The sequence below is a fragment of the Typopeltis vanoorti genome, chromosome 5 (genome assembly GCF_054136105.1).
Source record: "Typopeltis vanoorti isolate ZY-2024b chromosome 5, IOZ_Tvanoo_1.0, whole genome shotgun sequence".
Lineage (NCBI taxonomy): Eukaryota > Metazoa > Arthropoda > Arachnida > Uropygi > Thelyphonidae > Typopeltis > Typopeltis vanoorti.
In genome coordinates this window covers 146,290,082-146,314,254 of record NC_143553.1, presented here as the reverse complement: position 1 = coordinate 146,314,254, position 24,173 = coordinate 146,290,082, and the positions used below count along the sequence as shown (strand labels likewise).

Below are 24,173 nucleotides of genomic sequence, written 5' to 3'. Positions count from 1 at the left end.
TTCCATCTGTGTTGGAAATAACAATTGTGATAAAATATGAAGTACATTTTCTCGCTACATCTTTATATCGGTCAACTTTTAATGCTAAATACCTATAGGTACACAAAAGTTAATTTAAAAACATTTGCAGAAGGTTGATTTTAGCTTTCAAATAACTATTTGAAGGCGGGTTTATTCGAATTTCCCCCCTTAGATGAGGTATCTGTAATATCGAAGTTTTATTGAATATCAGAACATTAAATTGAGCAAGATCGAATAACTGATAATCACTTCGTGCAATAGCAGCACCTGAGATCACCATCTTACCAACTAAAAGGCATCGCCAATATACCAACTAAGAAACATTCGGGTAGATCACATAAAGTTACGAAAGGAATAGAAGAATGTTGAAAAGGTTGTTTGTTCTTCATCCAGCAATGTATCAGTGCTTAAGATTGATTCTCTTACTTCTACTCTTCAGCTGCAGGTGAGTTAGCCGGTCTAATTATGGGTGTGTCCTCGCTTTCCTCCTGGACACTCGGACTCCTTGCTTCCGTCAACTAGAACAGTTTAGTCATAGAATATAAGACATTGATAGACATAATAAGTTTGAATCATGATCTTGCGTTTTACGAAAACAGTCATAATCATAATATTTTGCTTTGGAGTTTCCTTCATCTGACTAAAGATGACAGCATTTTTATTCTTTCATTTGACGATATCACAATACTGATTGCTGTGGGAATAAGACAACGCCATGTCAGAAGTAGGCTTTCTGCTGCTTGCATTCTGTCTCTTTCATTTTCACTTATACATTTCTAGTTAATTTTTTTTTTTTTTACTGCACTAAGGAGTATTAAGACAATGAAGAGTATAATCTTTCCATCTTCTAATACTCTTCTGAAGTACGCTATGCAGAGACTTGTTTTCTTTTCACATGAATATTTTCACCTCTTACATTGAAATAAAAAGTTATTTCAAAGATTTTTTTTTTTTAAAGATAAATTTCAAATTTTGGAAATCTGAGTGCCTCAGAACATTCACGATGACGTCGCAACTTTGTCGTTTGTTTGAAAATACCCGAGTTCAAATCCCGTCTAGAAAGCGAGGAAGCATTATAAGAGCTCCTGGCACTACTTAAAAAGACACGAGCTCCTGTCCAGAGCTCGTTTCTTTTAAGTCGTGCAAGCCAAGGCAATGCCAATGCCAATGACTGTATTCTCATAAATTCTCTGGTCTATTTTCGATTTTTTTAAAAAGTTTCCATACATTCGGCTACGAAATAAGGACGGATTTATAATAATATTCCTTATTTCTATTAAATTATAAGAACTTTCAAACCGATGACTCAAAAGTTCGAGCTTCGGCAAAGGAAGCTCGACTTTTTCGCTCCGAAAATAGTCGAAACAATTCAATCAAACCAAATCGATCTTTCAGAAGTAAATAAATGAAACAGCTTATCCGATTCGAGCTTGTCATCAGTTTTATTGCAATAGAATCGAGAATCAGCTTGGATCATCTGCTTAATTTGTCATGTTTCTCTTCTTTATCTCCATATTCTTTCATGCAAATATAGTTTTCTTGTGGATTTATATTAAAAAAATCCTTTTATTTCATATTTAAAATAACGTTATCTCCGATATCTATGCCCTCGCCTTTCATCAAACTGGTGAATAACTCAGTTCAGCTCGAAATTGAAATTTCTATAGACTTATCAATGTTTCCACGTTGATTTCTGAGAGAGAGAGAGAGAGAGAGAGAGAGAAAAAAAAGAGAGATTGTGTTATTAATATTAAATTAGCTATGCTTACTGAAAATGCAGTTACTGCACTGTTAACCAACCCTCAAGATCAATAATAAGTCTGTTGATTTTAAACAAAATTAATCTAAGTTATTTTATAAGCTTCACAGCAACCTCATTACGTTTCACATTCCTTTCCTTTATAATCTGATGATAAATTATCGAAACGGTCTGATACTGCTCGCTTGTAATATGCTACAGGTTTTTTTTCTTTTACTTTTCTAATTTTATGCGTTTCGCATATTCATAAATTAATATTTTATATTAAATTATGTAAATTTAATTTTCATTTCTATTAAGCTTAACTAATATCATATTAATATGTGATATTATATTATATTATGACATGATATTAATATATGACATAGGCGCTACTTATTTCTGAAATCATAATAATTCGATTACCTTATATTTCTACACTTTAGGCTTAGCAGTTATGATTATTCTTATGACACCTCCAGAAAGTCCAAGGACTCATCGCGAGAGGGCATTCACATAACCCACTGTCTATACTACTTTAAACCTCTGTCTACACACTACGCCCAATCTATCAACTACACACTGCGCCATCTATTATCTGCATGGAAAACACGCAAGTGTTTGGTCCAATAGATAATAAGAGGAATTAATCGACCGTATTTTGACTCTACAAACACTTTTTTCGACGATTTAAAATCAGTATTCAAGAGAGAGAGAGAGAGAGAGAAAGCATATGGGAAAGCATTTATTTGGTTAAAGTAAATGCAAAGAAAATTATTTGAAGCACGTGATCAAACTGCATATTATAACAAATTTAAGACGCTTTGTTATACTTGAAAAAAAAAAAGAATCAAAATTATACGAAAATATTGCTTGCATTTCTGTGAGAAAAATAACTTTAAGTAATTAAGTTTACTGAAATGTACGTGACGAAATAAAAAATTTTAAAATAATTGATTCGCGGAATTGAACTTGGTTGTATTGTTTGTTAATCTCAAAAATACAACCATATTGATATCTCTCAAGACAGAAAAACATCAAATGAAAGCAACATTAAAACTAATTTTTGCTGAAGAAGAACGCTAGTTGTGCAAAATTAATTTTAAAAATATTAAGAATAGTCACGACTCAACAAGCCTCTCGAATTTTGCAATCCCGAACAAAGTTAAAGTTAAACTGCTTTAGAGATTACACATTACTTTTTGCAAGTCTTCGTAACCTGGACAGTGGTTTCACAGGGTGTTGAAATTCAACCACATCCCCTGTATAACTTTCATGTATCCATCTCTGCCTATTTTCACATCGAAAAACAAACATCTATTAATGCGATAGTTCCTAGCTTAGTATATTTTAACAGCTTCTTCAACTTAAAATTTTCATTGATGAAAATTTTAAGCGAGGCCGGTGAAAATTTTAAGTGTGGGTACTGCATATACAAAATAAAAAAAAAATAAATAAAAATAAAAATAAATTTTTTTTTTTCCTAATCAGTAACCAATTTATTAATAAATAAATTTCCATATTAAAAAATTGCTTTATTAAAAATATTTCACCCTCACCACGAACAAACACCAATAATAAAAGTTTCGTATCTCACAGAAATAACGTGCGCAAGCATCGGAATGACTTGTAACGTGCCACCACAAGCGTAAACGAATATCGGAGAGGCTGCCTGCGATTGGTCGAACGTGATAATATCGACACTATTAATATCGATAATATTTGTTTCATAATCTAAAGCGTTAATAAACAATTCCAATTACTAACTATTCAATCACTGTCGAAACATAAGCTGCAACCTTTAACACGTTGTATTGCATTTATATAATGTTGTAAGCATTGTTATTATTTATAAACACACACACAAAAAAAAAATTTTTCATTTTTTTTCCTTGGGGGTGCTGCAGTGTCGCAGTGCTTATGTACGGGCCGCCGTTGCTTTTTAATCATAAATGCTTTCCCAGTCTCTATTTACAAGGATCTCCATCATCAGCTTGACAGCTAAGGATCCTCTTTATCCATATACTAATCAGTGTTCTGACCAGAGCTTCAATCGTTTGCAAAAAGTTTAACACTCTCTATATGACTTATACTCATGTGACTCTATACTTATACATCATGTGACTCTATACTTATACAGCATGTGACTCTTGACTCATTATCCACGAGCTTACCGGTTTTTCATTAATGATACTCATTCTGAATGTATGTAGTGCATTGTTATGTCATTACAACTTTGCTGCTATTTGTTAACCATACAAATGTTATTTCTTCTTCGGTTGTTAATTAATTCTATAGTTTCTACTTTTGCTTGATTTGTTAACATTTGATGGCATTCGTTCCTACGAAGGTCACCGATCATTACCGACCGTGATTGTGGTCATTAACAGCCGTCTACTCAGAAGACATGTATTATGTCTTGTCTGTAATAGGAAACGGCAAATTACCGAAGCTTGTCGTATCACATACTTCCCTTCCTGACTCAGCCAGTTTACATACAGCATCGAACTAGTTAGTGGGCTGGGAGTTTCGCTAACACGAAGGTGTATTTGAGGTAAAAATGTTTTATTTTTGGCTTAACAAAACGAAAAGAGTTGAACATTTCATATATGAATTGGAATATCTGATTCGGGAAATGGTTTATATGAATATAAAAATATTTCATGACGTAGAAAACCTAAAAGAAAGAAAAGTTGTCCGCATTTAAATCAAATATTAAATCGTGTATAAATTATTAATATAGTAAATAAAATTATAAATGAATAATTTTATTTATTCGTATGGGGGTTCCTCCAATTCCTTAACCGTCCTTTAGGACTGGTTGAGTCCTCCTAGTGAGGGATTAGGTACGTATTTTATAACTGTAAATCTGTGTGTGTGTTCACGGGCCAGTTTGCCTGTTCTGAGGGACAAAAAACCGGAGTTTTCGGGTGAAAAAACCCTCTACCTCCCTATGAGAGCGGCTAACTCACCTTTAGTCGAAAGAGACTAGATAAAGGTTTCTCACGTCATGGACGAGAATCGAACCTACGTCTTTCTGACCGAAGGGGTGCGTCTATACCGACTGAGCTATAAATATTTTATTAACACTAAAGCATCTATGTACAATCAAAATAAATATATATACAACTATTTACAATATATACATTTGTACATAGAATGCTTATTCTAATTGGCATTTTGATTTACATTTCTTGATATCTTAATAATATATATATTATGTACAATTTATTTTTCCTTATTTTAACATCATAATCTGCTCAGTGTCTGCTTCTTCCTACAGTCCTTTTTACATAAGCTGAGCAGTATTTTTCTTTTAATGTAACATAACTTTGCTATCCATGGAATTCTGTATTATGAATTTAAGTTACCAGTCACATTTCTATTTCCATAAATCATATTTCTTTTTTATAATGAAATTCCTATATTTTTGTGGTATATTTCCAATTACATATGGGATTCGATCTACGTGTTATCTCTTGTGAGGAGACACTTTTCCTTAAACCTATGTAAGGTTTGTTTTAGAATATACAAAATAGATTTTATATTGTTAACTAATCTGACAATATTCATATATAAATATACATATTTATACATGTATTTACATATACACACATATGCATACACATACATATATACCTATTACTACTTTACATATAATACGTCGTCTATGCATGTGACTATTTTACCTATAATACATATAATTATTCTTTCGGAGACACTTCTTTACAGACCTTTGTTATGTTTGACTTGACATATACATTTTGGATTGTACATTATTAACTTATCATGAAGTGTTAAGCGCTATTTAGTTACTTTACATATCATAAATATTCTTAACATATAATTACTAAAACTTGTTTTTGCATATCATTATATGGTTTATTGCTTCATAATTATCACTTTGCCGAGCTATGGAGGATCCTGAAAATTAATAATAATAAGATAGTGTATAAAATTAATTTGCTAATGAGGCATATGCAATTTAGTGGCAACGTTTCTGGTTCCATTTATGCTAGACCGTCAGAAGAACCACTTATGCGTTGCATTCTAGTTGCCCACTAAAGGACATTTTTCTAGTCCATTTATTTTATTTTTTTTTACCTGTTCTTGAGTTAGCGATCTTTGATTCACGGTAATAAAGTTTTCCGTCCAGAAACTTTGTTTTTTTTTTAGTCCTCATCTTAAAAATTCGACTCGGTTTCAGATAATATACCAGTCAGGTTTAGGAATTTAGTTGACGACTAAAGGTGGAAGACAGCTGATCGCCCTTAAATAATCTCTAACCTCAAAAAGTTAGGGCTAAAAGAGTTCTTGCTTAATCTCCGCAGGGATAAAAGACATTAGAGGATTTATAGATAAATAAAGCGCCTCCAGTGCCTTTTCTTTTTGTTCTCTAAAAAGAGTAGGTTTTAGCGATAGCCGAGTTTAAGGCTACCTATGATTTCGAAAGTTTTGAGGCGGGAGTACTGTAGACAACCATCACTGTCTTCTGTTTCTAAATCCTATTATTGTTTGAATAGTGTGAATTCTGCGGTTGTTTTTCCTAAGTTGGAACGCAACTTTCTAACTCCTTGCCTGCACCAAAGTCAGTATCCTGCACGTCTCATTGAGAGTAGGAATGTGATGATGATGATGAAGAAGATGTTAGGAACATTTACTGAAATTTTTTTAGCAATCTAATACCAGAAAGGCTTCAGAACTTATGATAGCACACCGTTGCCATGCTTGCATAGGAGTTACAGGAGCAGGAACTTATCGAAACTGTTCATGAATAGGTAAAAGTTATAATCCTTGGGATTCTTGAGAAAACCGTTTCAGAGAATACTGATAATAGGAATGAAACAGGAGGGAAGGAAAGTTGAATTAGGCTTTAAATGGAGGTTCAGAAGCTGCTTCGCCTGTTTTTATATTGAGGAATGACAGATTACAGTTCAAGGAAGCAATGCGCATGATAGTAGATTAAAAAAAAGAGGAAAGAAACAGGTCGTCTGTGAGACGTTTGTTAGAGCAAGTTTGCCGGAGCAGGATTCAGTTAGCTAACTGTCCTATTCTGAAGAACACCAATACTTTTTAAGAAGTTTTTTAGTACACTAACATATCGAAAACAATAAGGTGCGACAGATTTAGGTTTTGTACAAAATTAGTAGTTGGAGTGTCCAAAAATAATATTATTGAGAAAAAGGACACAAGTTTTTTGGAAATTGATGAAGTTAATTAGATGTTAGGTGTATGTATCCGAAAAATAAGAAGTAAATGTCAGTCCAAGAAGAGATATTGATGAGTAAATATTATCAAATGTAAGGGAACGTGAACTGAGATTTTTTGTGTGTGGGAGGAAAAAGATAGAACTGTGCGTTATTAATATTGAAGGGTTGTTTTTACTCTACTGAAGAAAAATGTGGAGGTCAATATATAAGCTGTATTTTATCAGCATTTATTACAAGTTCCAAAATAATCTTCTAGAACCTGAACACTACAATTCTGTGAAATGAGTATGAGGAATGAAGCTCAAACTATAGATATAGGGTTATTATATCCATCTTCCATTCTTTCTGTTTGTCCGAAGTATTTTAGCTTTTTTCTGTCATTGCTCTTAAGGAATCCTCAACTCCTACTCTTCCTCCAGAGGAAGAGTAGGACTTGAGTATACTCCTATAAAAGTATAGCTGCTCAAAAGGCAGCTATACTTTTCCTATCGGACTTCCTTAGGTTTTCAGTTTTCACATTCATGGGTAGCTACTCAACTCTAGTAACCCCAGCTTTGTTCCTATAGTGACAGGTCTCCTTACAGACTAGATTATTGTCCTAGTCATTCCTAATATTCTTCTCTATCTTCTGAACAGCACAGTTATTCACATTGACAATGGATCTCAGATACTCAAATTTCTCTCCATTAAGGTACATTTGTTTTTAGGACATTCTTTGCGTAGACTTTCTTCAAGAACCATAAGCTTTATCTTACTACAGTTGAGTTTAACTCCTCTGTTCTTGCTGATCTCATTAATTCTGTCAAGAATTCTTTCTAACGCTTTCCTGTCGCTACAGATGAATGCTGTATCTCAGATAGCTGATCCATCTCTCATCTGTCCTCATTATTGTCTTCAGTTCGTTCACTTATACATGTATGATATCCGCAGCATAGAAACAGAACAGATGAGGAGAAATTAGGAATCTCTTGCTCACTAGAAGTTAATCAGTTAATCCAACACCTATTCATATCGTGGCTAGTTGCTTTGTAATAGTTAGCTAATAACCTGACAATGCATGAAGGAAAACTTATTCCTTTAGTTACTGCCCGCAATTTTTCATGCTGGACATAGTCAAAAGTTTTGAGTAGTGTCTATGAAACATATTACCAAAGGAAGCATAAACTTTCTATACTTCTCAATGATCTACCTAAGGTAAAGGATTTGTTCTCTGGTACCCTTGCTTTTCCTGAAACCTGCCTATTCTCAGGCATTTCAACTTTGACTTTGGCCTCAGTCCTATTCTAAGGATTAAGGCCAAAGAATGGAACGACTTAGAATAGGCAGTCCTATTTTAAGGATTGCCTATTCTCAAGCCCAATTATAACAATCTTTAGTACAATATTGCTTACGCGAGAGATTAAACTATTAGTTTTTGCACTCCTTCATATTTCCCTTCTTGGGCAGCAGCTATACTTGGCTATACTCCTGTCTCCCATATCCTTATAAGCAATCTATAAAACATTATTATCCCTACCTCTCCCATGACCTTAATTAACTCTGCCTAGATTCCATCTTAACCCTGGCCTTATTGCTATTAAGCTCCATAACTGTTCTTTCAACTTCATGCCTAAGTGGAGGTGGTTTCAACTCGATTCCTCCTAAGGGGTGATCGAGTCCATTACTGTTGTTAGTACTGTTATTTAGAATTAAGTTTAAAAAAAAGCTAAAGGTCATGAAGCAAATACATTATATTGGCCAGTTTTGTATGTTCTTCGTCAGGGTTGTCTGTTTCTGATGAACAGGTAGAAACCACTAGTTCTTGAAAGGAAATACGGCAGTTATGAGAACATCTACCTCACCTTTAGGTGTCTGGAATCGTAGGTGTGATTCTAATCCAAATCTTTGTAATCAAAGGAATGTGTCCAACTTGCTGCTTTATAGAAATGCTCCAAAAGAGAGACAATATGAATTTATTCGATCACTGTACTCTTTTCAAGCCCAACCGTATGTACACACACACACACACACACACACACACACACACACACACACACACACACACATACACACACCTTCTTTCTTTACGTATTAGGCCAGTGGATAGTTACGATTCGAAACCGGAAATCCCACTGAATTGGTCGATCAATTCCATTTCAGGAATGCTCTATGTCTCTATGCAGTCACGGGCCGATTTGCCTGTTTTGGGGGACGAAAAACCCGACTTTCCGTGTAAAACCCTACCTCTCGTATGAGACCAGCTAACTCGCATTTCGTAGAAAGAGGCCACACAAAAATTCCTCACGTTACTGACGGGAACCCAGGTCTTTCCGATCAAAAGGCTTCATATACACATACATACACAAAGTGTAGTCTTTGGTTACCAAAAGTTGCAATAGATCTAAAATATAAAACAGCCAATGTCAATTACACATAACAACTCGATCTTGACATTATTTTAAATGCTCTTCAGAACAATCTTTTTTGATAAATATAATAAAAATAATAAATCAGCTAACGCCTTTTTTATTCCCATCTAGGGAGTAGGCGAGGCCGTTTTAGCCCTATCTAACTTTCGGAGACTGAGTGGGTAGTTCAATCTTCACTGATAGTCAATCAGAAAGATAGCTGGCCCAAGGCTATTCCTAATTAAGCGGCACGCAGTGAAGAGACGACTAACAAATGCCGCCATCTCGTGGTCCCTAACCTTAACACAATATATATTTTAATGTCCGAAAATAGTGTGGGTTCGGTGGTCTATTTTCTTGAGTTTACAGGACGAAAGACCTGTTTGTCCGTGTCAGAGATCGATTAACTTGGGAACTAGTCGAAAAATGAAGAAAAAGTTCCTCTAGTCAGCGAGTAGATGTGAACCAATTTCTTTCTTTGGTCAAGCGTCGTAAAGTGCAAGCACCACTTCTACTTGATAATTGGTGATTGTGTGGTTTTTGCCATGGTTCCCTTCTACTGTGATTATTTTTAATGTGAATCCTCTCTGCAAAAGACGTAAGCTTATCGTACATTGCTACCATAGGTGGACTGAAGGTTGCATATTGGCGAAATCCTGCTCTAGAGACGAAACCTGAAATTTATTCGAGCCATTCCAGGCCTCTAATCGTGATGTGGTGGTGGTGGTCTTACACAAAGCTATGACCTGTGTCTACCACCTGATGACCTTTCAGAACATCCTATGTTGAGATTTGGAAATCACACAACCTATTAATTGAAAAATGAATACCCTATCCATTCAGCCCACTAAGCCGCGCGATATATCGTATCATTTAATTTACATAGATTTTGTTTACAACACTGATGCTGAGGAGAATTTTTTTCAGGAGAATATGCACAATTCTTCGCCTAGAACTTTTTTCTTTTGGCCAAGAACTGTGTATTTGGATATATCTTAACTCTTTTAGCATAGGGAGAACACTAGATAGAAGTCGCCATTTGCTTTTTTTTAAAAAAAAAAGTAAAAATATGATTATTTTTAAATGTTCGTTTTCCAAAATATTACATTTCATGACTCTTAGTGTTTATACGAAGACTACATAACATCTCTGTCTAAATCTCTGTCTTTCTCTCAAACAGAAAAATCAAATACAAAAGAAGCATGTTAATAAAACCGAATTCCGGACACCATCTGGGAAGTTGTTTCTGTTTGCTGTACGTGTAGTTCTTTCTTTATATGATCTGGCTGTTTAGGCTTGCTGTTTGCTTGCTACCAGCACTCTGTGTAACAACCTGTGGCGTATATCCATTGTGACGTGCCATTGACGTCAATGTACATCGCTGTGTTGATTACAGAAGCCTTCTCGTGGCAGGTGCACTATATAACAGTGGAGTAATAAATGAGAATGCATGATGGCTCTTCGGATACCAAGCCCAGTGGGAAATATGAGTAATAAACTTTATTTGACCGTCACTTATCAACCAAGGCTGCATAAGCACGCTCTGCTGCTACACCCGGGTGGGAGTGGGTGAAAAGATAACCTGCGAACAGTATGTAAGAGAACACATAAAGTCTTGTTTTCTGTGTGACGGTTCATAGAGCACAGAGATTTATAGGCAGTGTCATATAAGCTTTATAGCTTTTAAAGCCTGGAGTAGAAGATGGACTTCCTAAATTCTAAAATATTGGTATTTGAATTTCGAATAAAAATTCCTCGGAATTCCCTTTGGATACAAAAGTGGCTTTTTAGGGTTGTTGTGTATTGTTTTGATGCAGAGATAATATATGGTTGCAATAAATCATACATTCTTCACTATCGTTGTCTCAAATGTTTGCTTTTGTAATATTTAATCTACAATAAAACACATAAAAAAACGGGTTAATGATATCTAGAGATTTATTCATATGAATTTTAACTGAAAGCTTCAGCGCCCTCTCATGGAAAATATCAGTAGTACGTAAATATTTTACTTACTGAGGTAGGCGCTTGTCAAATTGTTTATATGTTTTTTTAAATTTATTTATTCCCATACACCTGTTTATCTGTCTACTTTGCTTAACTACTATGCCTGCCTTTGCCGAGTGGGTAGAGTATCAGATCTACGACTAATAGATTCTGAATTCGAACTCACTGTAAGCATGAAGGTTTTGTAAACGACTTTTAGGTTATAGATGAAGTTCATCGTCTGATGTGAGATCATCACCTTGCTTATTAGAGGCTCCCGTTCCTCGACTGCCCCTTAGGACTGGTTGAGGGATTAATGAGGGATTAAGTATGTATTTTTTGACTGTAACAGCGTGTGTTCACGGGACCGGTTTCCCTGTTCTGAGGGACGAAAAACTGCTACCTCCGTATGAAATAGGCTAACTCAGAGAAAAAGACCAGATAAAGGTTCCTAACGTCACTGACGGGAATCAAGCCCGTCTTTCCGATCAGAGGGCTTCGTGACTATACCGACTGAGCTACGGAGACTCACTTACGGTACTAATATTAATGTACTATAAGAGGACACCGATTGCGACTGCTGCAAAAGGTGATGGACTTTAATTGCACCATTTAGTCCACAGAGCTGCATTAAAAGAATCTCAACATGTTCCCTCTGAACATCAACGGATCAAGGATGAGACTCGCTTGCTTCCTGAATTTGAATTTATAGATTTAATTAAGACAATAATCAATGCTCTGCTGACTCGAGCTCGTACGAGTCGGGAAAGAAGTTATGACAAGAACTCTTGAACAGGCTCAGAATAGAGAAACTTTGGTTCTTGTTCTTCAATGTTATTATCCTATATATGTACATATCAGAAAACATAATGCAATGGCGAGGATTATAGAGAATAAGTTGTGGAACGTAAGTTGGATAACAGCACTAGAACCCCGCTATAGGGCTAACATTGGATTGAGGAAATCTGACCTTGAAGTAAAGAAAGATGCCTTAGTCGTTATCGACATACAAGCTATGGGTGCCGGGAGACCACTCCCTGCTCTCCATCATGAGAAAGCCACTTACTATGCTGAAAACCGATACCTTGTGTGCCTACTTAAGGAAGAACACCACATAGTACCAAAGTTTACCTCTGCAACTGTATCCTTTAAAGATATATGATGTCAGCTCGCTTTTTCATAATATTCTTATATAATTTTATTTTGTATTCAGCACCATTTGAAACATTTGACCACTCTGTTATATGGCCAAAGTTATATGGTCTTACTAAGCTTTGGACTGTGTGGGGTTAATGTCAAGATATTCTCTTTGCGTGTCTTGCAGGACACTGGCAGCATGGTGGATTTACTAGAAAGTCACTTGACTTCTCGAATCCCCCAGGTCTAGAGTTGGATAGCAAAGAATATTGTCAGCTTAGGCCTTTACTGGTCTTAGTGGGATTATCGTATGTAGCGCTGTTTTCAGTGCGAAGTTAGGAAAATAAAATAACATTATATTAACAGTCTTTCGTGTGTGGGCAGAATTAACGCACGCACGCACGCACGCACGCACGCGCACACAAGCACGCACACACACGCACGCACGCACGCACACAAGAAACATTTTCACTTTCCTGAGTAGGAATATTTATAATGGTTAACGACTAATCCATAGACAGCCATCTTATTTCTTGTCTGGGTTGATTAATAGTTTTGCATTCAGACAAGCACCTTTATGTACTAGCTGAAGGAACTGCCTACCTGGTAAGGCAAAATTGCCGATAGAAAACTTAAATGCACCATAGAGAAACTAGTCATTTTCTCGAGGTTGCTAAAAATCCCCATTTTCAAAGTCCTATCTGATTATTTAGCACATTTGTTCTCATGGGCAACCGAAAGTTTTACTTGACTAAAGTCATGATGTTACCTTAATCTTCTGTGTAATGTTTGCCAAGTACCCAATTATGAATTTTGGTGCGAGACCACTCATGCTTACTGGATTGTTGAAATTATTCGTAAGCAGAATAATAAAAATCCTCTATTCATTTCTTAATGGAAACAGGAAGAAATCCATCAGCTTTAACTTCTGGAAATCGATAGGCAACCGTCTCCATCCTTATTCATCATCGGTAGGAGTTCACCTCTGCCGACAACTTGTAGCTTATCTATGACCAAAGTACGGCAAACAAGTGCCGTTATGCCACATCGGTTGATGGGGAACCTTTTGCACGCGTGCCAAATGTGGCACGCAACCCAGGGCTCACCTTAAAAATAATTAAATAAATAAATACATATCCAACATCTGATAGGTTTTCATTGCATCATACATGAGGAGACTTTATGTGCAAAAGCTGGCCTAAAGGAACTTCAAGAACTGATACTGATGCAAATAGTAACCAAGGTTGTTAATTACATTTCTGCACGTGCTTTGAATAAAAGATAATTTCAGAATCTTTTGAATGAGGTGATTCGGTGTACAAAGGACTAATAATGTACAACATTGTTCGTTGGCTTAGTCAAGGTCTTGTTCTGAATAAATCTCTTTTTGACTAATCACCAAATGTCTTATAAAGAAATGTATGACATCGTTTGAGTTTGTAAACTGATGTTTTTTGCAGATTTTTGCGAACATTTAAATAACTTTAACCTTAAACTACAGGGATCTGGTAAGACTCTTAATGTTATCTTTGATGACATAAAGGCATTTGAAATGAAACTAGGAGTTTTTAAGAGGAATGTAGACAGTGACAGATTTAGATATTTTACAAACCTAAAGAAATGCATCAATGATCTCCAAAAGGATGACAAAACAGACTGCCAATGTAATGCTTCAAAGCTATTTTTAAATGTCATTGTGTCAACTGTTGGGTAATTCTCTCTATGATATTTTAAGTTCAGAGAATTAAAGAGACTGCAAAATTCATTACATTTTCAGACACTATAAAACTGGATGAATTAAACTTGCAGATGTTATCGTGAATAAATATGGATGATTTTGAAATGCAGTTGATTGATTTTCAAAGTAGCTCAATTTGGAGACAGAAATTTGTTGACCTCAGAGTTGACTTGGAAAATATTGAAAAGGAGCGATTAGAGACTGAAGTAACAGAGAGAAGTCCTCGAAAAACGAGGTCCTAAGGACTTAAAATACTATTCCAGAAACTTTTGTATGTTTAAAAACCTTTGCAACAGCAATACTGTCCATGTTTGCATCTACACATTCTTGTGAATCATTGTTCTCAGTGATGAACTTTGTTAAGTCTCGTAATAGGAGAGTTGCCTTACAAATGAAACTAGTAGCTCATGCATATCTCTAAAGGTTACAAAATATAAATCTGATATAAATTATCTGTCATCAGTGATGTAGCAGCAGAAGTCTCATTGAAGCTAAATAAATAAAACATCCACTATTTTTCTTTCTCTAGTTTTGATTTGATGTTTTCTGTTAAAAAAAGTAAAGATTAATTTCTGTTTAATATATTATGTAGGTAAAATAACCGTTTCTTTTATCTGTAATTTTTATATATTACTCGTAAGGGATTAAAATTAATAAAAGAATATCTTGAATTTTATTTTATTTTATTGTGCTTTAGTCAAGTAAAACGATTACAAAATTGTGCACAAACTATTGAAAAAACTTATGTCTGATTGATATTTATAAAACAAAACAAAACTGAACAAAAAAAATTCAGAATTATTGTTCACTCTTTTGCTGATTTTAAAAATTGCGTCTTTAAATTGTGTGGCTGTATATGGTAGCTAGAATTACACTTAAAAGGCAAATAAAAAAATATACACGCTATCAACATGGTAGAAGGACTTTTAAGTAAAAATTCCGTCACTAATTTTTACATTCATTCAATCTTACAATAATCACTCTTACAATATTCTTTCATTTTACCGCTCTAGTGTGATTTTTGATGATTTAAAAAGGTTCTCTCAATACTTAAAAGTTGAATATTCGTTCAATATGGCACTTGAGAAAATTTTGCATCAAAGATTTGGCGATTTTGGCAAACACACTTAAAAGGGTTGCCAATCCCTGGTCCAGTCAGCCAGTAGAATCGAATTCCTAACAGTTTTCCCTCTTCTGATCTAGTATTATAGAAGTTACTACGATTCTTCACAAAATCGATGCATCTCCATTTTTATTTCGGTAAGACTATTTGCAAGAGCAAAATAATTTGAAATTATATATAACTAGAACTCCGTTCTGGTTCTATATGTTTAATATATACTATGTATGTATATATAATTTTTTAATATATAATAAAAGCAGACCATTTAATCTCTCGTTCTGGATCCTTTGAAATCTCCAGTGATATCCCATTTTCTTCACATTTCTTTAAATTAAAGTTTTTATCAAAAGATTATTATTATTTCATAGCAAATGCCGTTTAAGTTCCACGTATCGGCTTAGATTGCTGTACATGAATCAATGCGTGATTATTGAGTTTTTTTAATTTCAACGTACATTTTACAGCTAACAAAAATGTTACGGAATACTCCATAAGGTAAGGCCAGAGTTCTAGTCATACGAATCGATTAGCTTGTTTTTCATAATATTCTTATATAATTTTATTTTGTATTCAGTACCATTTGAAACATTTGGCCACTCTGGCGCAAACCTTTTTTTTTTTTTAAAATCTATTTATTAGTACTTTTTTAAATGTATTTATAATTATTGTATTTTACTTTGGTAAATTTACTTTTGAAGCCTCCTTCTAATGTTTGCGGCACATGCGCAATGCACATATTGCGTTCTGGGCAGAAACTGTTTTGTTTGTATTTGAATAACCTGAAAAAAAAAAGAAAGAAAAACAATATACAAGAGTAAAGCATGTGCACACACACACACACACACACACACACACACACACACACACACACACACACACACACACACACACACACACACACACACACATACTGTGCTCTACGAATTAATAACACGTTTAATAAAAATATTAAACGTGTTGATATTAAGAAAACACGCTATAAAGTTATTTTTCATTCTTCGGATTCGAGTACAGTTATATGACGTTTCTCGCACATGGCGTGAATTCGATTATAGAACAATTATGTTTATTGTTAAAACCATAGTATTACTGTGGTGGCGCCACAATATTTTCAGCTCAGAGGCTACTTATTATATTCCTATGATGGACTACAGGTGTTTGTAAAGCTGGAAAAATATTTAAAGGACTGATATTCATATGAGTCGAGCGTAAGCTTATGCTCAATTTTTCCCTCATAATATTAAGCATCTGTATATAAATATTTTATCCATATTATCAATGTCCGGTTGCAGGTAAGGGTTAATATACTCTTGTTTTTATTCGTTTATGACGGTTGTTGATTCCACTATGGCCAATATTTGCTATTTTTTAATATATTTAACTGTTCTGGATTTTTTATTTATTTATTTATTTATATTATTTTTTTTTGCATGTTAAGGAATTTACTATCTATAAAATATTGACAACAAATACTTTGTACGCCAGTTTTTTTTTTTTTTAATTTTTTTAAAGTTTTCATAACGATAAAATTGATTTATATATGTTTGCTTATTTAGTTTGTTTAAATATATTTTATAATAAGGTGACCACAGTAGTGGATACGGTTATACTTTCAGATTTTTGCAAAGGCATTTAACAGACTACAACATAATAAATTGGTGTATAAGTTGTTACAGAATAATGGATTTGGATAATCGGTTAGTTTATTGGATAGGAAACCGGCTCTGTAATAGATATCAAAGGATTGTATATAAAGGAGCTATGTCTCCGAGGAGGAGAGTTACCAGTAAAGTCTCACGGGGTTCTGTCATGGGACGCTGTTTAATCTGTTTGTTAATGATACTGCGAGTGGTTTGTGGTTTGCAAGCGAATATTCAACTGTTTGCAGATGATGCAAAGTTGGGCAGAACCTTTAGGAATAACGGTAATGTACTGGCGCATCAGAGCGATTTGAATAGACTGGCTATGTAGGGGAAACAAGTGGGGGGGGGTACCAATTCAATACCAATAAATGTAAGGTTTTGCACTTAACTCGGCAGTATAATGCTCTGTGTGACATTAGAGGTATTGCATTGCAGAAGTTGGAAGAAACGAGGGACTTAGGATTTTGATGTTGGTGGACAGAGAACTTTTCAAACAACGTATAGCAAAAGCGATACAAACGTTATAAAGAAATGCCCCCTAGAGTAAGAACATGGCAACTGACAAGTACAGATAAGAATGTAACCACATCTGGACTACTGCGTATAGATTTGGTCGTTTGGATTTCTAGGAAAGAAACAACTCTGGAAAGGGTTCAGAGGCAGATAGCAAAAGCGTTAGGGAATTTGTGGAATATTGACTATGATGACAGGTTGAGGGAATGTAATTTTCAATTTGGTAAATAGGCTGAGGTGGAGGGCGATATGACCGACACATAATTTGTTAAGATACACTTACAAGATAAAAGTGAGAGAAGGAAAGGGATAGGAACAAGGGATCGTTTTTGGAAACTGTGTAAAGGTATGGTGCATTTAAAAAAATGAGAGATGGACGTTTTTTTGCATGGAGAGTGGTTAGTGAGTTTAAGATCAGGTACGATAGACATACAATAGATGTACAACGAATACATTTTAAGAATGCAGGGCTGGAGGAGTCTCCAGTTGGAATTAAAATTGGTGGAAAAATATTAATAATTTGAGGTATGCAGATGATACCATTTTGCTAGAAGAATGCAAAGAAGATTTGAAGGAACTTATTATGAAAGTTAAAGAAGAAAGTGCTAAATATGGTCTTAAACTTAACCTCAAAAAGACAAAAGTTATGGCAATATGTGAACTTAATGATTTTGAAGTAGATGGGGAGAAAATGGAAGAAGTTAACAATTTTGTGTTCCTAGGATCCCGAATTGATAAAGATGGTTATTGTACCGAAGAAGTTAGAAGAAGATTATTACTCGAAAAAAAAGCAATGACAAATTTAAGCAAGGTCTTTAAAGATAAAGATATTAGCCTCACAACAAAAATCAGAATCGTGACAGCATTGGTATTCCCTGTGGTGCTGTATGGATGTGAGAGTTGGACCCTGAGAAAGAGTGAAAGAAGGAATATAGATGCATTTGAATTATGGTTTTGGAGACGCTTACTAAGAATACCATGGACTAAAAGCAAACCAATAAATCAATGATAGACAGAATAAAGCCAGATTGCTCCTTTGAAGCTATGATTATCAAGCAAAAATGATCATACTTCGGACATATGTGAGCAAATGACAGTCTGGAAAAGATGATGATGCTTGCTAAAGTTGATGGAAGCAGGATGAGAAGAAGACCAAGAATTAGATGGAGTTAAAGAAGCGACTGGAAATTCTGAAAGATATGACCAGGGACAGATCTGAACGGAGAACGTATGTTTGTGGAGTCTCTAGGAGTTGAAACGACTCGATGGATCATAACAAAAACAACAACGATAGACATTATCTCCGTTAGTTTGCATCATACTGTTGTTTCCCTATTTTAAAGTTAAGTAGCCTATAACTCTATAGAAAGCATGGACAGTGTTGTATAAAGTAATATAAAATTCAATGCAATGAAACTGTTATTATGCGTTCACATTCGACTAATGTCATTATATAAAGTACTGCCATATTGCCTTCTATACTTACGTAGCCGTGCTCCATATTTTCAGTTATTTTTTACTGATTGTAGGAATATACAGTAGGCCTATTCATATCCCCCTTGTCAAAAAATATAGAAATTAATTTCATGCTTTCTATTTGTATTTTGTTAACTAATTGTATATATGTGATAAAATCTTTCCGAACATCTGTTCGGAAGTAGGTTTATTGTGATCATCCATTTGGTCATAGTAATGCTGAAGTATAAGGGGAAAACTTACTGGTATATTTTCAGTCCTATAATTATTATTAATGCACTCTCAAGCGTCAAAAATATGCGTGATTAATGTCCATGTATAATTTCTATTTCATGCATTATCTATATATATATATCTATCTATCTGGGAGAAACTTACACCCAGCAACACCAACAAAATTTACAGCACTTTAACACAACAGTCGAACCAAAGCACTTGACTGGAAAATCCTGCATCATCTGATCAAACACTATTTCAGTGGGACCTACCATATCGCACAAGAGCCATCAAACCTGACGCAGATATTCAGTGGAGAATGTGGCACAATGTATTACCCACTCCTACTATATAACGAAAATTTAACTCAAACGTCTCAGATAACTGCCTGTTCTGCTACCAATTAGGAACCGTCCGGCATATCTACTTGGAATGCCTAGTCATCACTAAATTAATCAGTTTGTCTCGGGAAACGGCAGCTCTCACCTGTGGTAGTCTTCATGCAGAAGAGGAGTATTTCAATCTCGTCCATGCGGAGTCAAATAACCATTCATTCTGCAATTACCTTTTCATCACCGCGAAAGCGGTAATATACAACTTCTACCTCAGACATACAAGACCAGACAGCACAGCAACTTCACAGAGAGAGGCAACTGGCCAACTCATTGCAGCCTTCAAACAAAAGGCGAGAAGTCGGATCCTACACGAGCATCACCACCATAGGCAAAACAACACCTTAGATCTTTTCCACCAAGACTGGAATCCACGGAATCAACTCCTGGCTGAGCAGGGCGACGCATCATAGTCCACTTTCCAGCATAGAAGTGACATCATCTCACCCCCCCCCCCCCCAAAAAAAAAAGAAAGGGAGAGGAAGGATTGTTGTGTTTAACAGTGCGAAAATTAATCAGCTGGCACTCTCATGTAAATAGATAATATTGCGCTATATTAATTCTTATGTTCTTCCACATTTATGTTCTTATACAGCATCATGTCAAAATAACTCTTAATGGCTTTAATCTTAAAAAAAATGTAATTCGCCTTATAAGTGACTTCGATGTAACATACTTCAACAAGAGTATGAGCATGTAACCTCTCTGCCTGACTGCAGAGAACCCAAATACCGGTTAATCCTGTATATAAGATTGTTATGTTCACAAAAAAAAAAAAAAAAATCACTGCATTAACTGAAATAACTGAAAATTTTTATTAAATTACATCCTCTCAGTGCGCCATTATTCTTACTAGCTCACATCGTTGCCCCGAATTTTAGCCAATAAAATGTGTGTTTTGCTTATACCCGGAATCCCAAATTTTATTAAATTTCTTCACTACAGAGTTATTGATATATATAATTTAGAAACCTGTTTTGCTCTTGTAAATTATCCGATTGAAAGGAAAATTGAGATGGCTCGTCAAATAATTCCGAATACCAAGTTTCAGTTCAATCCTTTCAATCGACAGAACGGACTTAATAGATCTTTCTCATTCTGCGAAAAAACACATACAAAAATCGAAACGTTTACTGATCAGTTGATAGGTGTGTGTAACAAAAACAACTTCAATGTGTGTCGTTGTTCTCTGCAGGTAATGAAAATATTGCATAGAAGATTTGTAGAAATTGAAACCGACAGGTTTATGGAAATCGCTTTGAAGCTAAAGTACAAGTTTTGGAAAATAATGTATATAAATATCTTCTGTTAATAATATCGATCAATTACTAATATTAATAAATGCTATTTTAATACGAATTTATTCATATCATAATATGAAACTCTACGGATAGCTTCAATGCCTGTGTGGCCCATGTTACTTAACGCGAAAATCAGCTCAGAAAAAAATTCATCAATTTTTACAGAACTTTATGCGAAGTGATTTTTTTATTTTATTTTATTTTTATTTTTTATTATTTTTTTTTTTTTTTGCAAGGCAAAATAAATTTAGCTCTTGTTTAAATCGATTGTTACCTCTCTGTTACCGTACTGAATTTTGTTCTCTGTCAGAGAACAAAATTCAGTACGGTTACTAAATGTTACTCTTATTTTGTATTTTATATTCTCCGAGATGTTAGAACATCACAGAAAAGAGACCTCATCCATTGGGATTGCAGGGTTATTCTCATTCTGGAAATGTTCAATTATATTTTTCATAATTTTGCGATATATCTTCCAAGTTTATTTTTAAAGCTGTAGCATATTCTCAGAACGTATGATGAATGAATGTTTGCAAAACCATTAATCTCAACCCTGTAGTCCTTCTCTGTGCTATTTTCATCTTTTGTGAAAAATGGCCAACTTATTCAACTACAGCAGCATTCCAGTTTTATGCCCTTGTGGTAAAGAGCTGTTCTGTTAATGTCTTAACCGAGCTTTCTTCAGATAAGATACGATCTCAGATTATGTTCAGAACTGATTTTTGTTCCATCAAATTAATAGAAAGATCTATCTTTAAAAGTGGTTAAAAAGAGATACTGGTTCCTATCCTTTTTTTTGCAATGAGAAGACAATTTTTTTTTCTTTCTAAAGCAAGGCTAAGTTAAGTATTTCATTGAAAAAACTTGTTCTCTAATTTCATTAATTTTTTGATGTGAATACCATCCACGGAAGGTTGTTTGTCTATTGTACGTGTAGTACTATAGTAGGCTAAGTTAGATAATATGGTTTCCCTATTCTGGAAACCAAGAGAGATATTTGGATTGCTACCAGTAAATAGATTGTCTCTTCAGGTGAAATCCCACAACAAGAATTGTGGATGTCAAGATTGTGTCTTTTGGGTATTTTCATTATGCTCATCCTTAATGGGGGAGCATAATGAAAATCATTGCTCAACAGCTAGAAGATTAAATTAATTTTTGTTTTTAACAAATTCAAGGAAACTGCGTGAGAAATGCAATCCTGACTCATCATCATCACAACTTGCAGCTTATGGACTGCATAATGATTTCACGCAGTAAACAGTTCAAATCGCATTTTTGAATTCGATTTAAAAATCTTTCGGACAATTTCTAAAGATCATTGGCTTATCGCGATCACGCATTGATTCGATTTTCCTCTCAGTTATGCAGAACTGGTCTAACAGACTGCTGTACATTCGTTCATCTTAGTGTGCCATCTTTGTGAATTTGAATTATTCTTGGAGTTCTTGCACAGTTTTGATTTGAAAACAGAACATCGCTATATTAGAGCATTCATAAATTGTGTTTTTTTATATTATTCGTGAAAATAAAACTTGTTTATGAACTTTTGCCTACAAATATTATCCGATTTTTAATGGGTTTTGAATTAATATTTACGTGATTGCCCTAATTAGGGGCATAAATGCTAACTTTAAAGTCTCTGACAATTCCAGAAGAATTGATATTGATTGCATGTTCGACTACGTATATCTCTGCTTCCTTCTCTCTCTCTTTTGTGTAGTGAAAATGGAGAACGATGAGCAGTATTCCTTGAGTATACTAAGCATCGGTCCCATATCGCCTCATCTACTAAGACCAAAAACTATATATATTTTGTCTGTAAACCGTATGTGTTCTCCTTGTTCGTAGAGCCATCATAACTTATTTGGTAAGGACGATATCTTTTGGTTAGACATCATACACCTGGGTTCACATCCCGTCTAGGAGGCAAAAAAAATTTTAAAGGGCTTTTCATACAAAATTTAGTTGGCTTGTCTCATGTAATGGCGACACGGTTTTCTTTACGGAAATTGAGGTCTTTCATCTCGTAAAACATGCAAACCGGCATGTTTTTAACACATACAGTTAACACCAAAATAATACATCGGCCTCATAAAAGTATTATTAGGATCGATTGTAAAATTTTTATTAGTTATAATCCATATGTTTCTTGCAGATTTGTAACTTACACTTGTGAAAAAAAATACTAATTACATGCAAACTTTATTCGTATGTACCATTAATGGTTGCTTACTTTTATATATTAATTAATTAATTAATTAATTTATTTATTTATTTGCATTCGAAATATAAATTCAAAATAAATGCTTTACGTTCTTCTAGACATATCAGGTACTTTCTTCAGTATTCATGCTAAAATGAAACGTAAATCCATAGCGTTATCAAAATTGAATTTATTTTATTCAATTTTTACAGTGTCACCAGGCAGATGTATTTGGAGTTAGTCGAAGATGCTTTTGTCACTAGCAGTGAAAAGTAAACAGCGTTGTTGGTTTTTTTTTTTTAAATCAAAGTTGTATTTGATGAGTATGTAGAATTTTCGAACAAATAACTGACATCGCGGTTTATTAGGCCATAATAGTACAGATGATTATACCGACTAGTTTCGCCACGTACGCTAGTGGCTTCTTCTGAATTAGGAAGAACAAAAAATAATACAATAAAGTGTTTAACGTGAACCATTTCATAACTAAAGAACAGAACATATAGGAAACTGTTACACAAAAGTGAAAAAACAGAAAACACGTAGAACGTGGAGGCTGGCACAGGTCAGTTATTGTTCAGTAAGTATGAGCAATAGTTGACTGAAAAGTAAAAGTCTGACTTGCGGAAAGATCGAATAAGCGACTACCAAATATCACATAGAATCATTCCTTGGTTTCTGTTGAGTGTGAATACGATGGGTATCCAGTCACAAAGCTGCGGGCATTGAAATTGTCCTCTCAGTAAATTATGGTGAGTGTAGGAGAAGTGGAAAGCTAGGCCTGAGTTGTCTTCTCTGTTGCTATTCACGTCTCCAATATGTTCTTTTTTGTCTTATTTCCAAACTTTTAGATGTTTGCCTTATGTAAAAAAAAGGCCACAATGACATAGAATATTATAAATTCCATGTTGCTTGTTGAAAGGTTTTGTGATCCTTAGGTGGACGTAATAAAACTCGCATAATTAAAATGGGTCGAAAGCCATTCTTAGATCATGAGATTTTAGGAGAAAGTCTACTAATATAAGGGATGGAAACTGAAGTTGTTGTGGAGCAGGAGTAGCGATAGTATTCTTTGTACCACTTTCT

The 24,173-nt window shown here is 34.6% G+C and overlaps 1 protein-coding gene across 4 annotated transcripts in view; it reads left to right on the top strand.

Annotated features, from left to right (window-relative positions):
• The window catches only part of LOC150106916 (oxidation resistance protein 1A-like), a 324,024-nt gene that overhangs the window by 4,544 nt on the left and 295,307 nt on the right, over positions 1-24,173 (top strand). Inside the window, exon 1 of one of the 4 annotated variants that reach the window (XM_090393376.1) lies at positions 16,453-16,548. The exons of 1 other annotated variant lie outside the window; for it this stretch is intronic. In XM_090393376.1, the coding sequence (XP_090249502.1) occupies positions 16,538-16,548 (11 nt within the window). In that variant the 5' untranslated portion in view covers positions 16,453-16,537. Of the gene's footprint in view, positions 1-16,452; positions 16,633-24,173 lie in introns of those variants that run through there. 2 more of the 4 variants (XM_090393375.1, XM_090393377.1) reach the window with 2 other exon arrangements.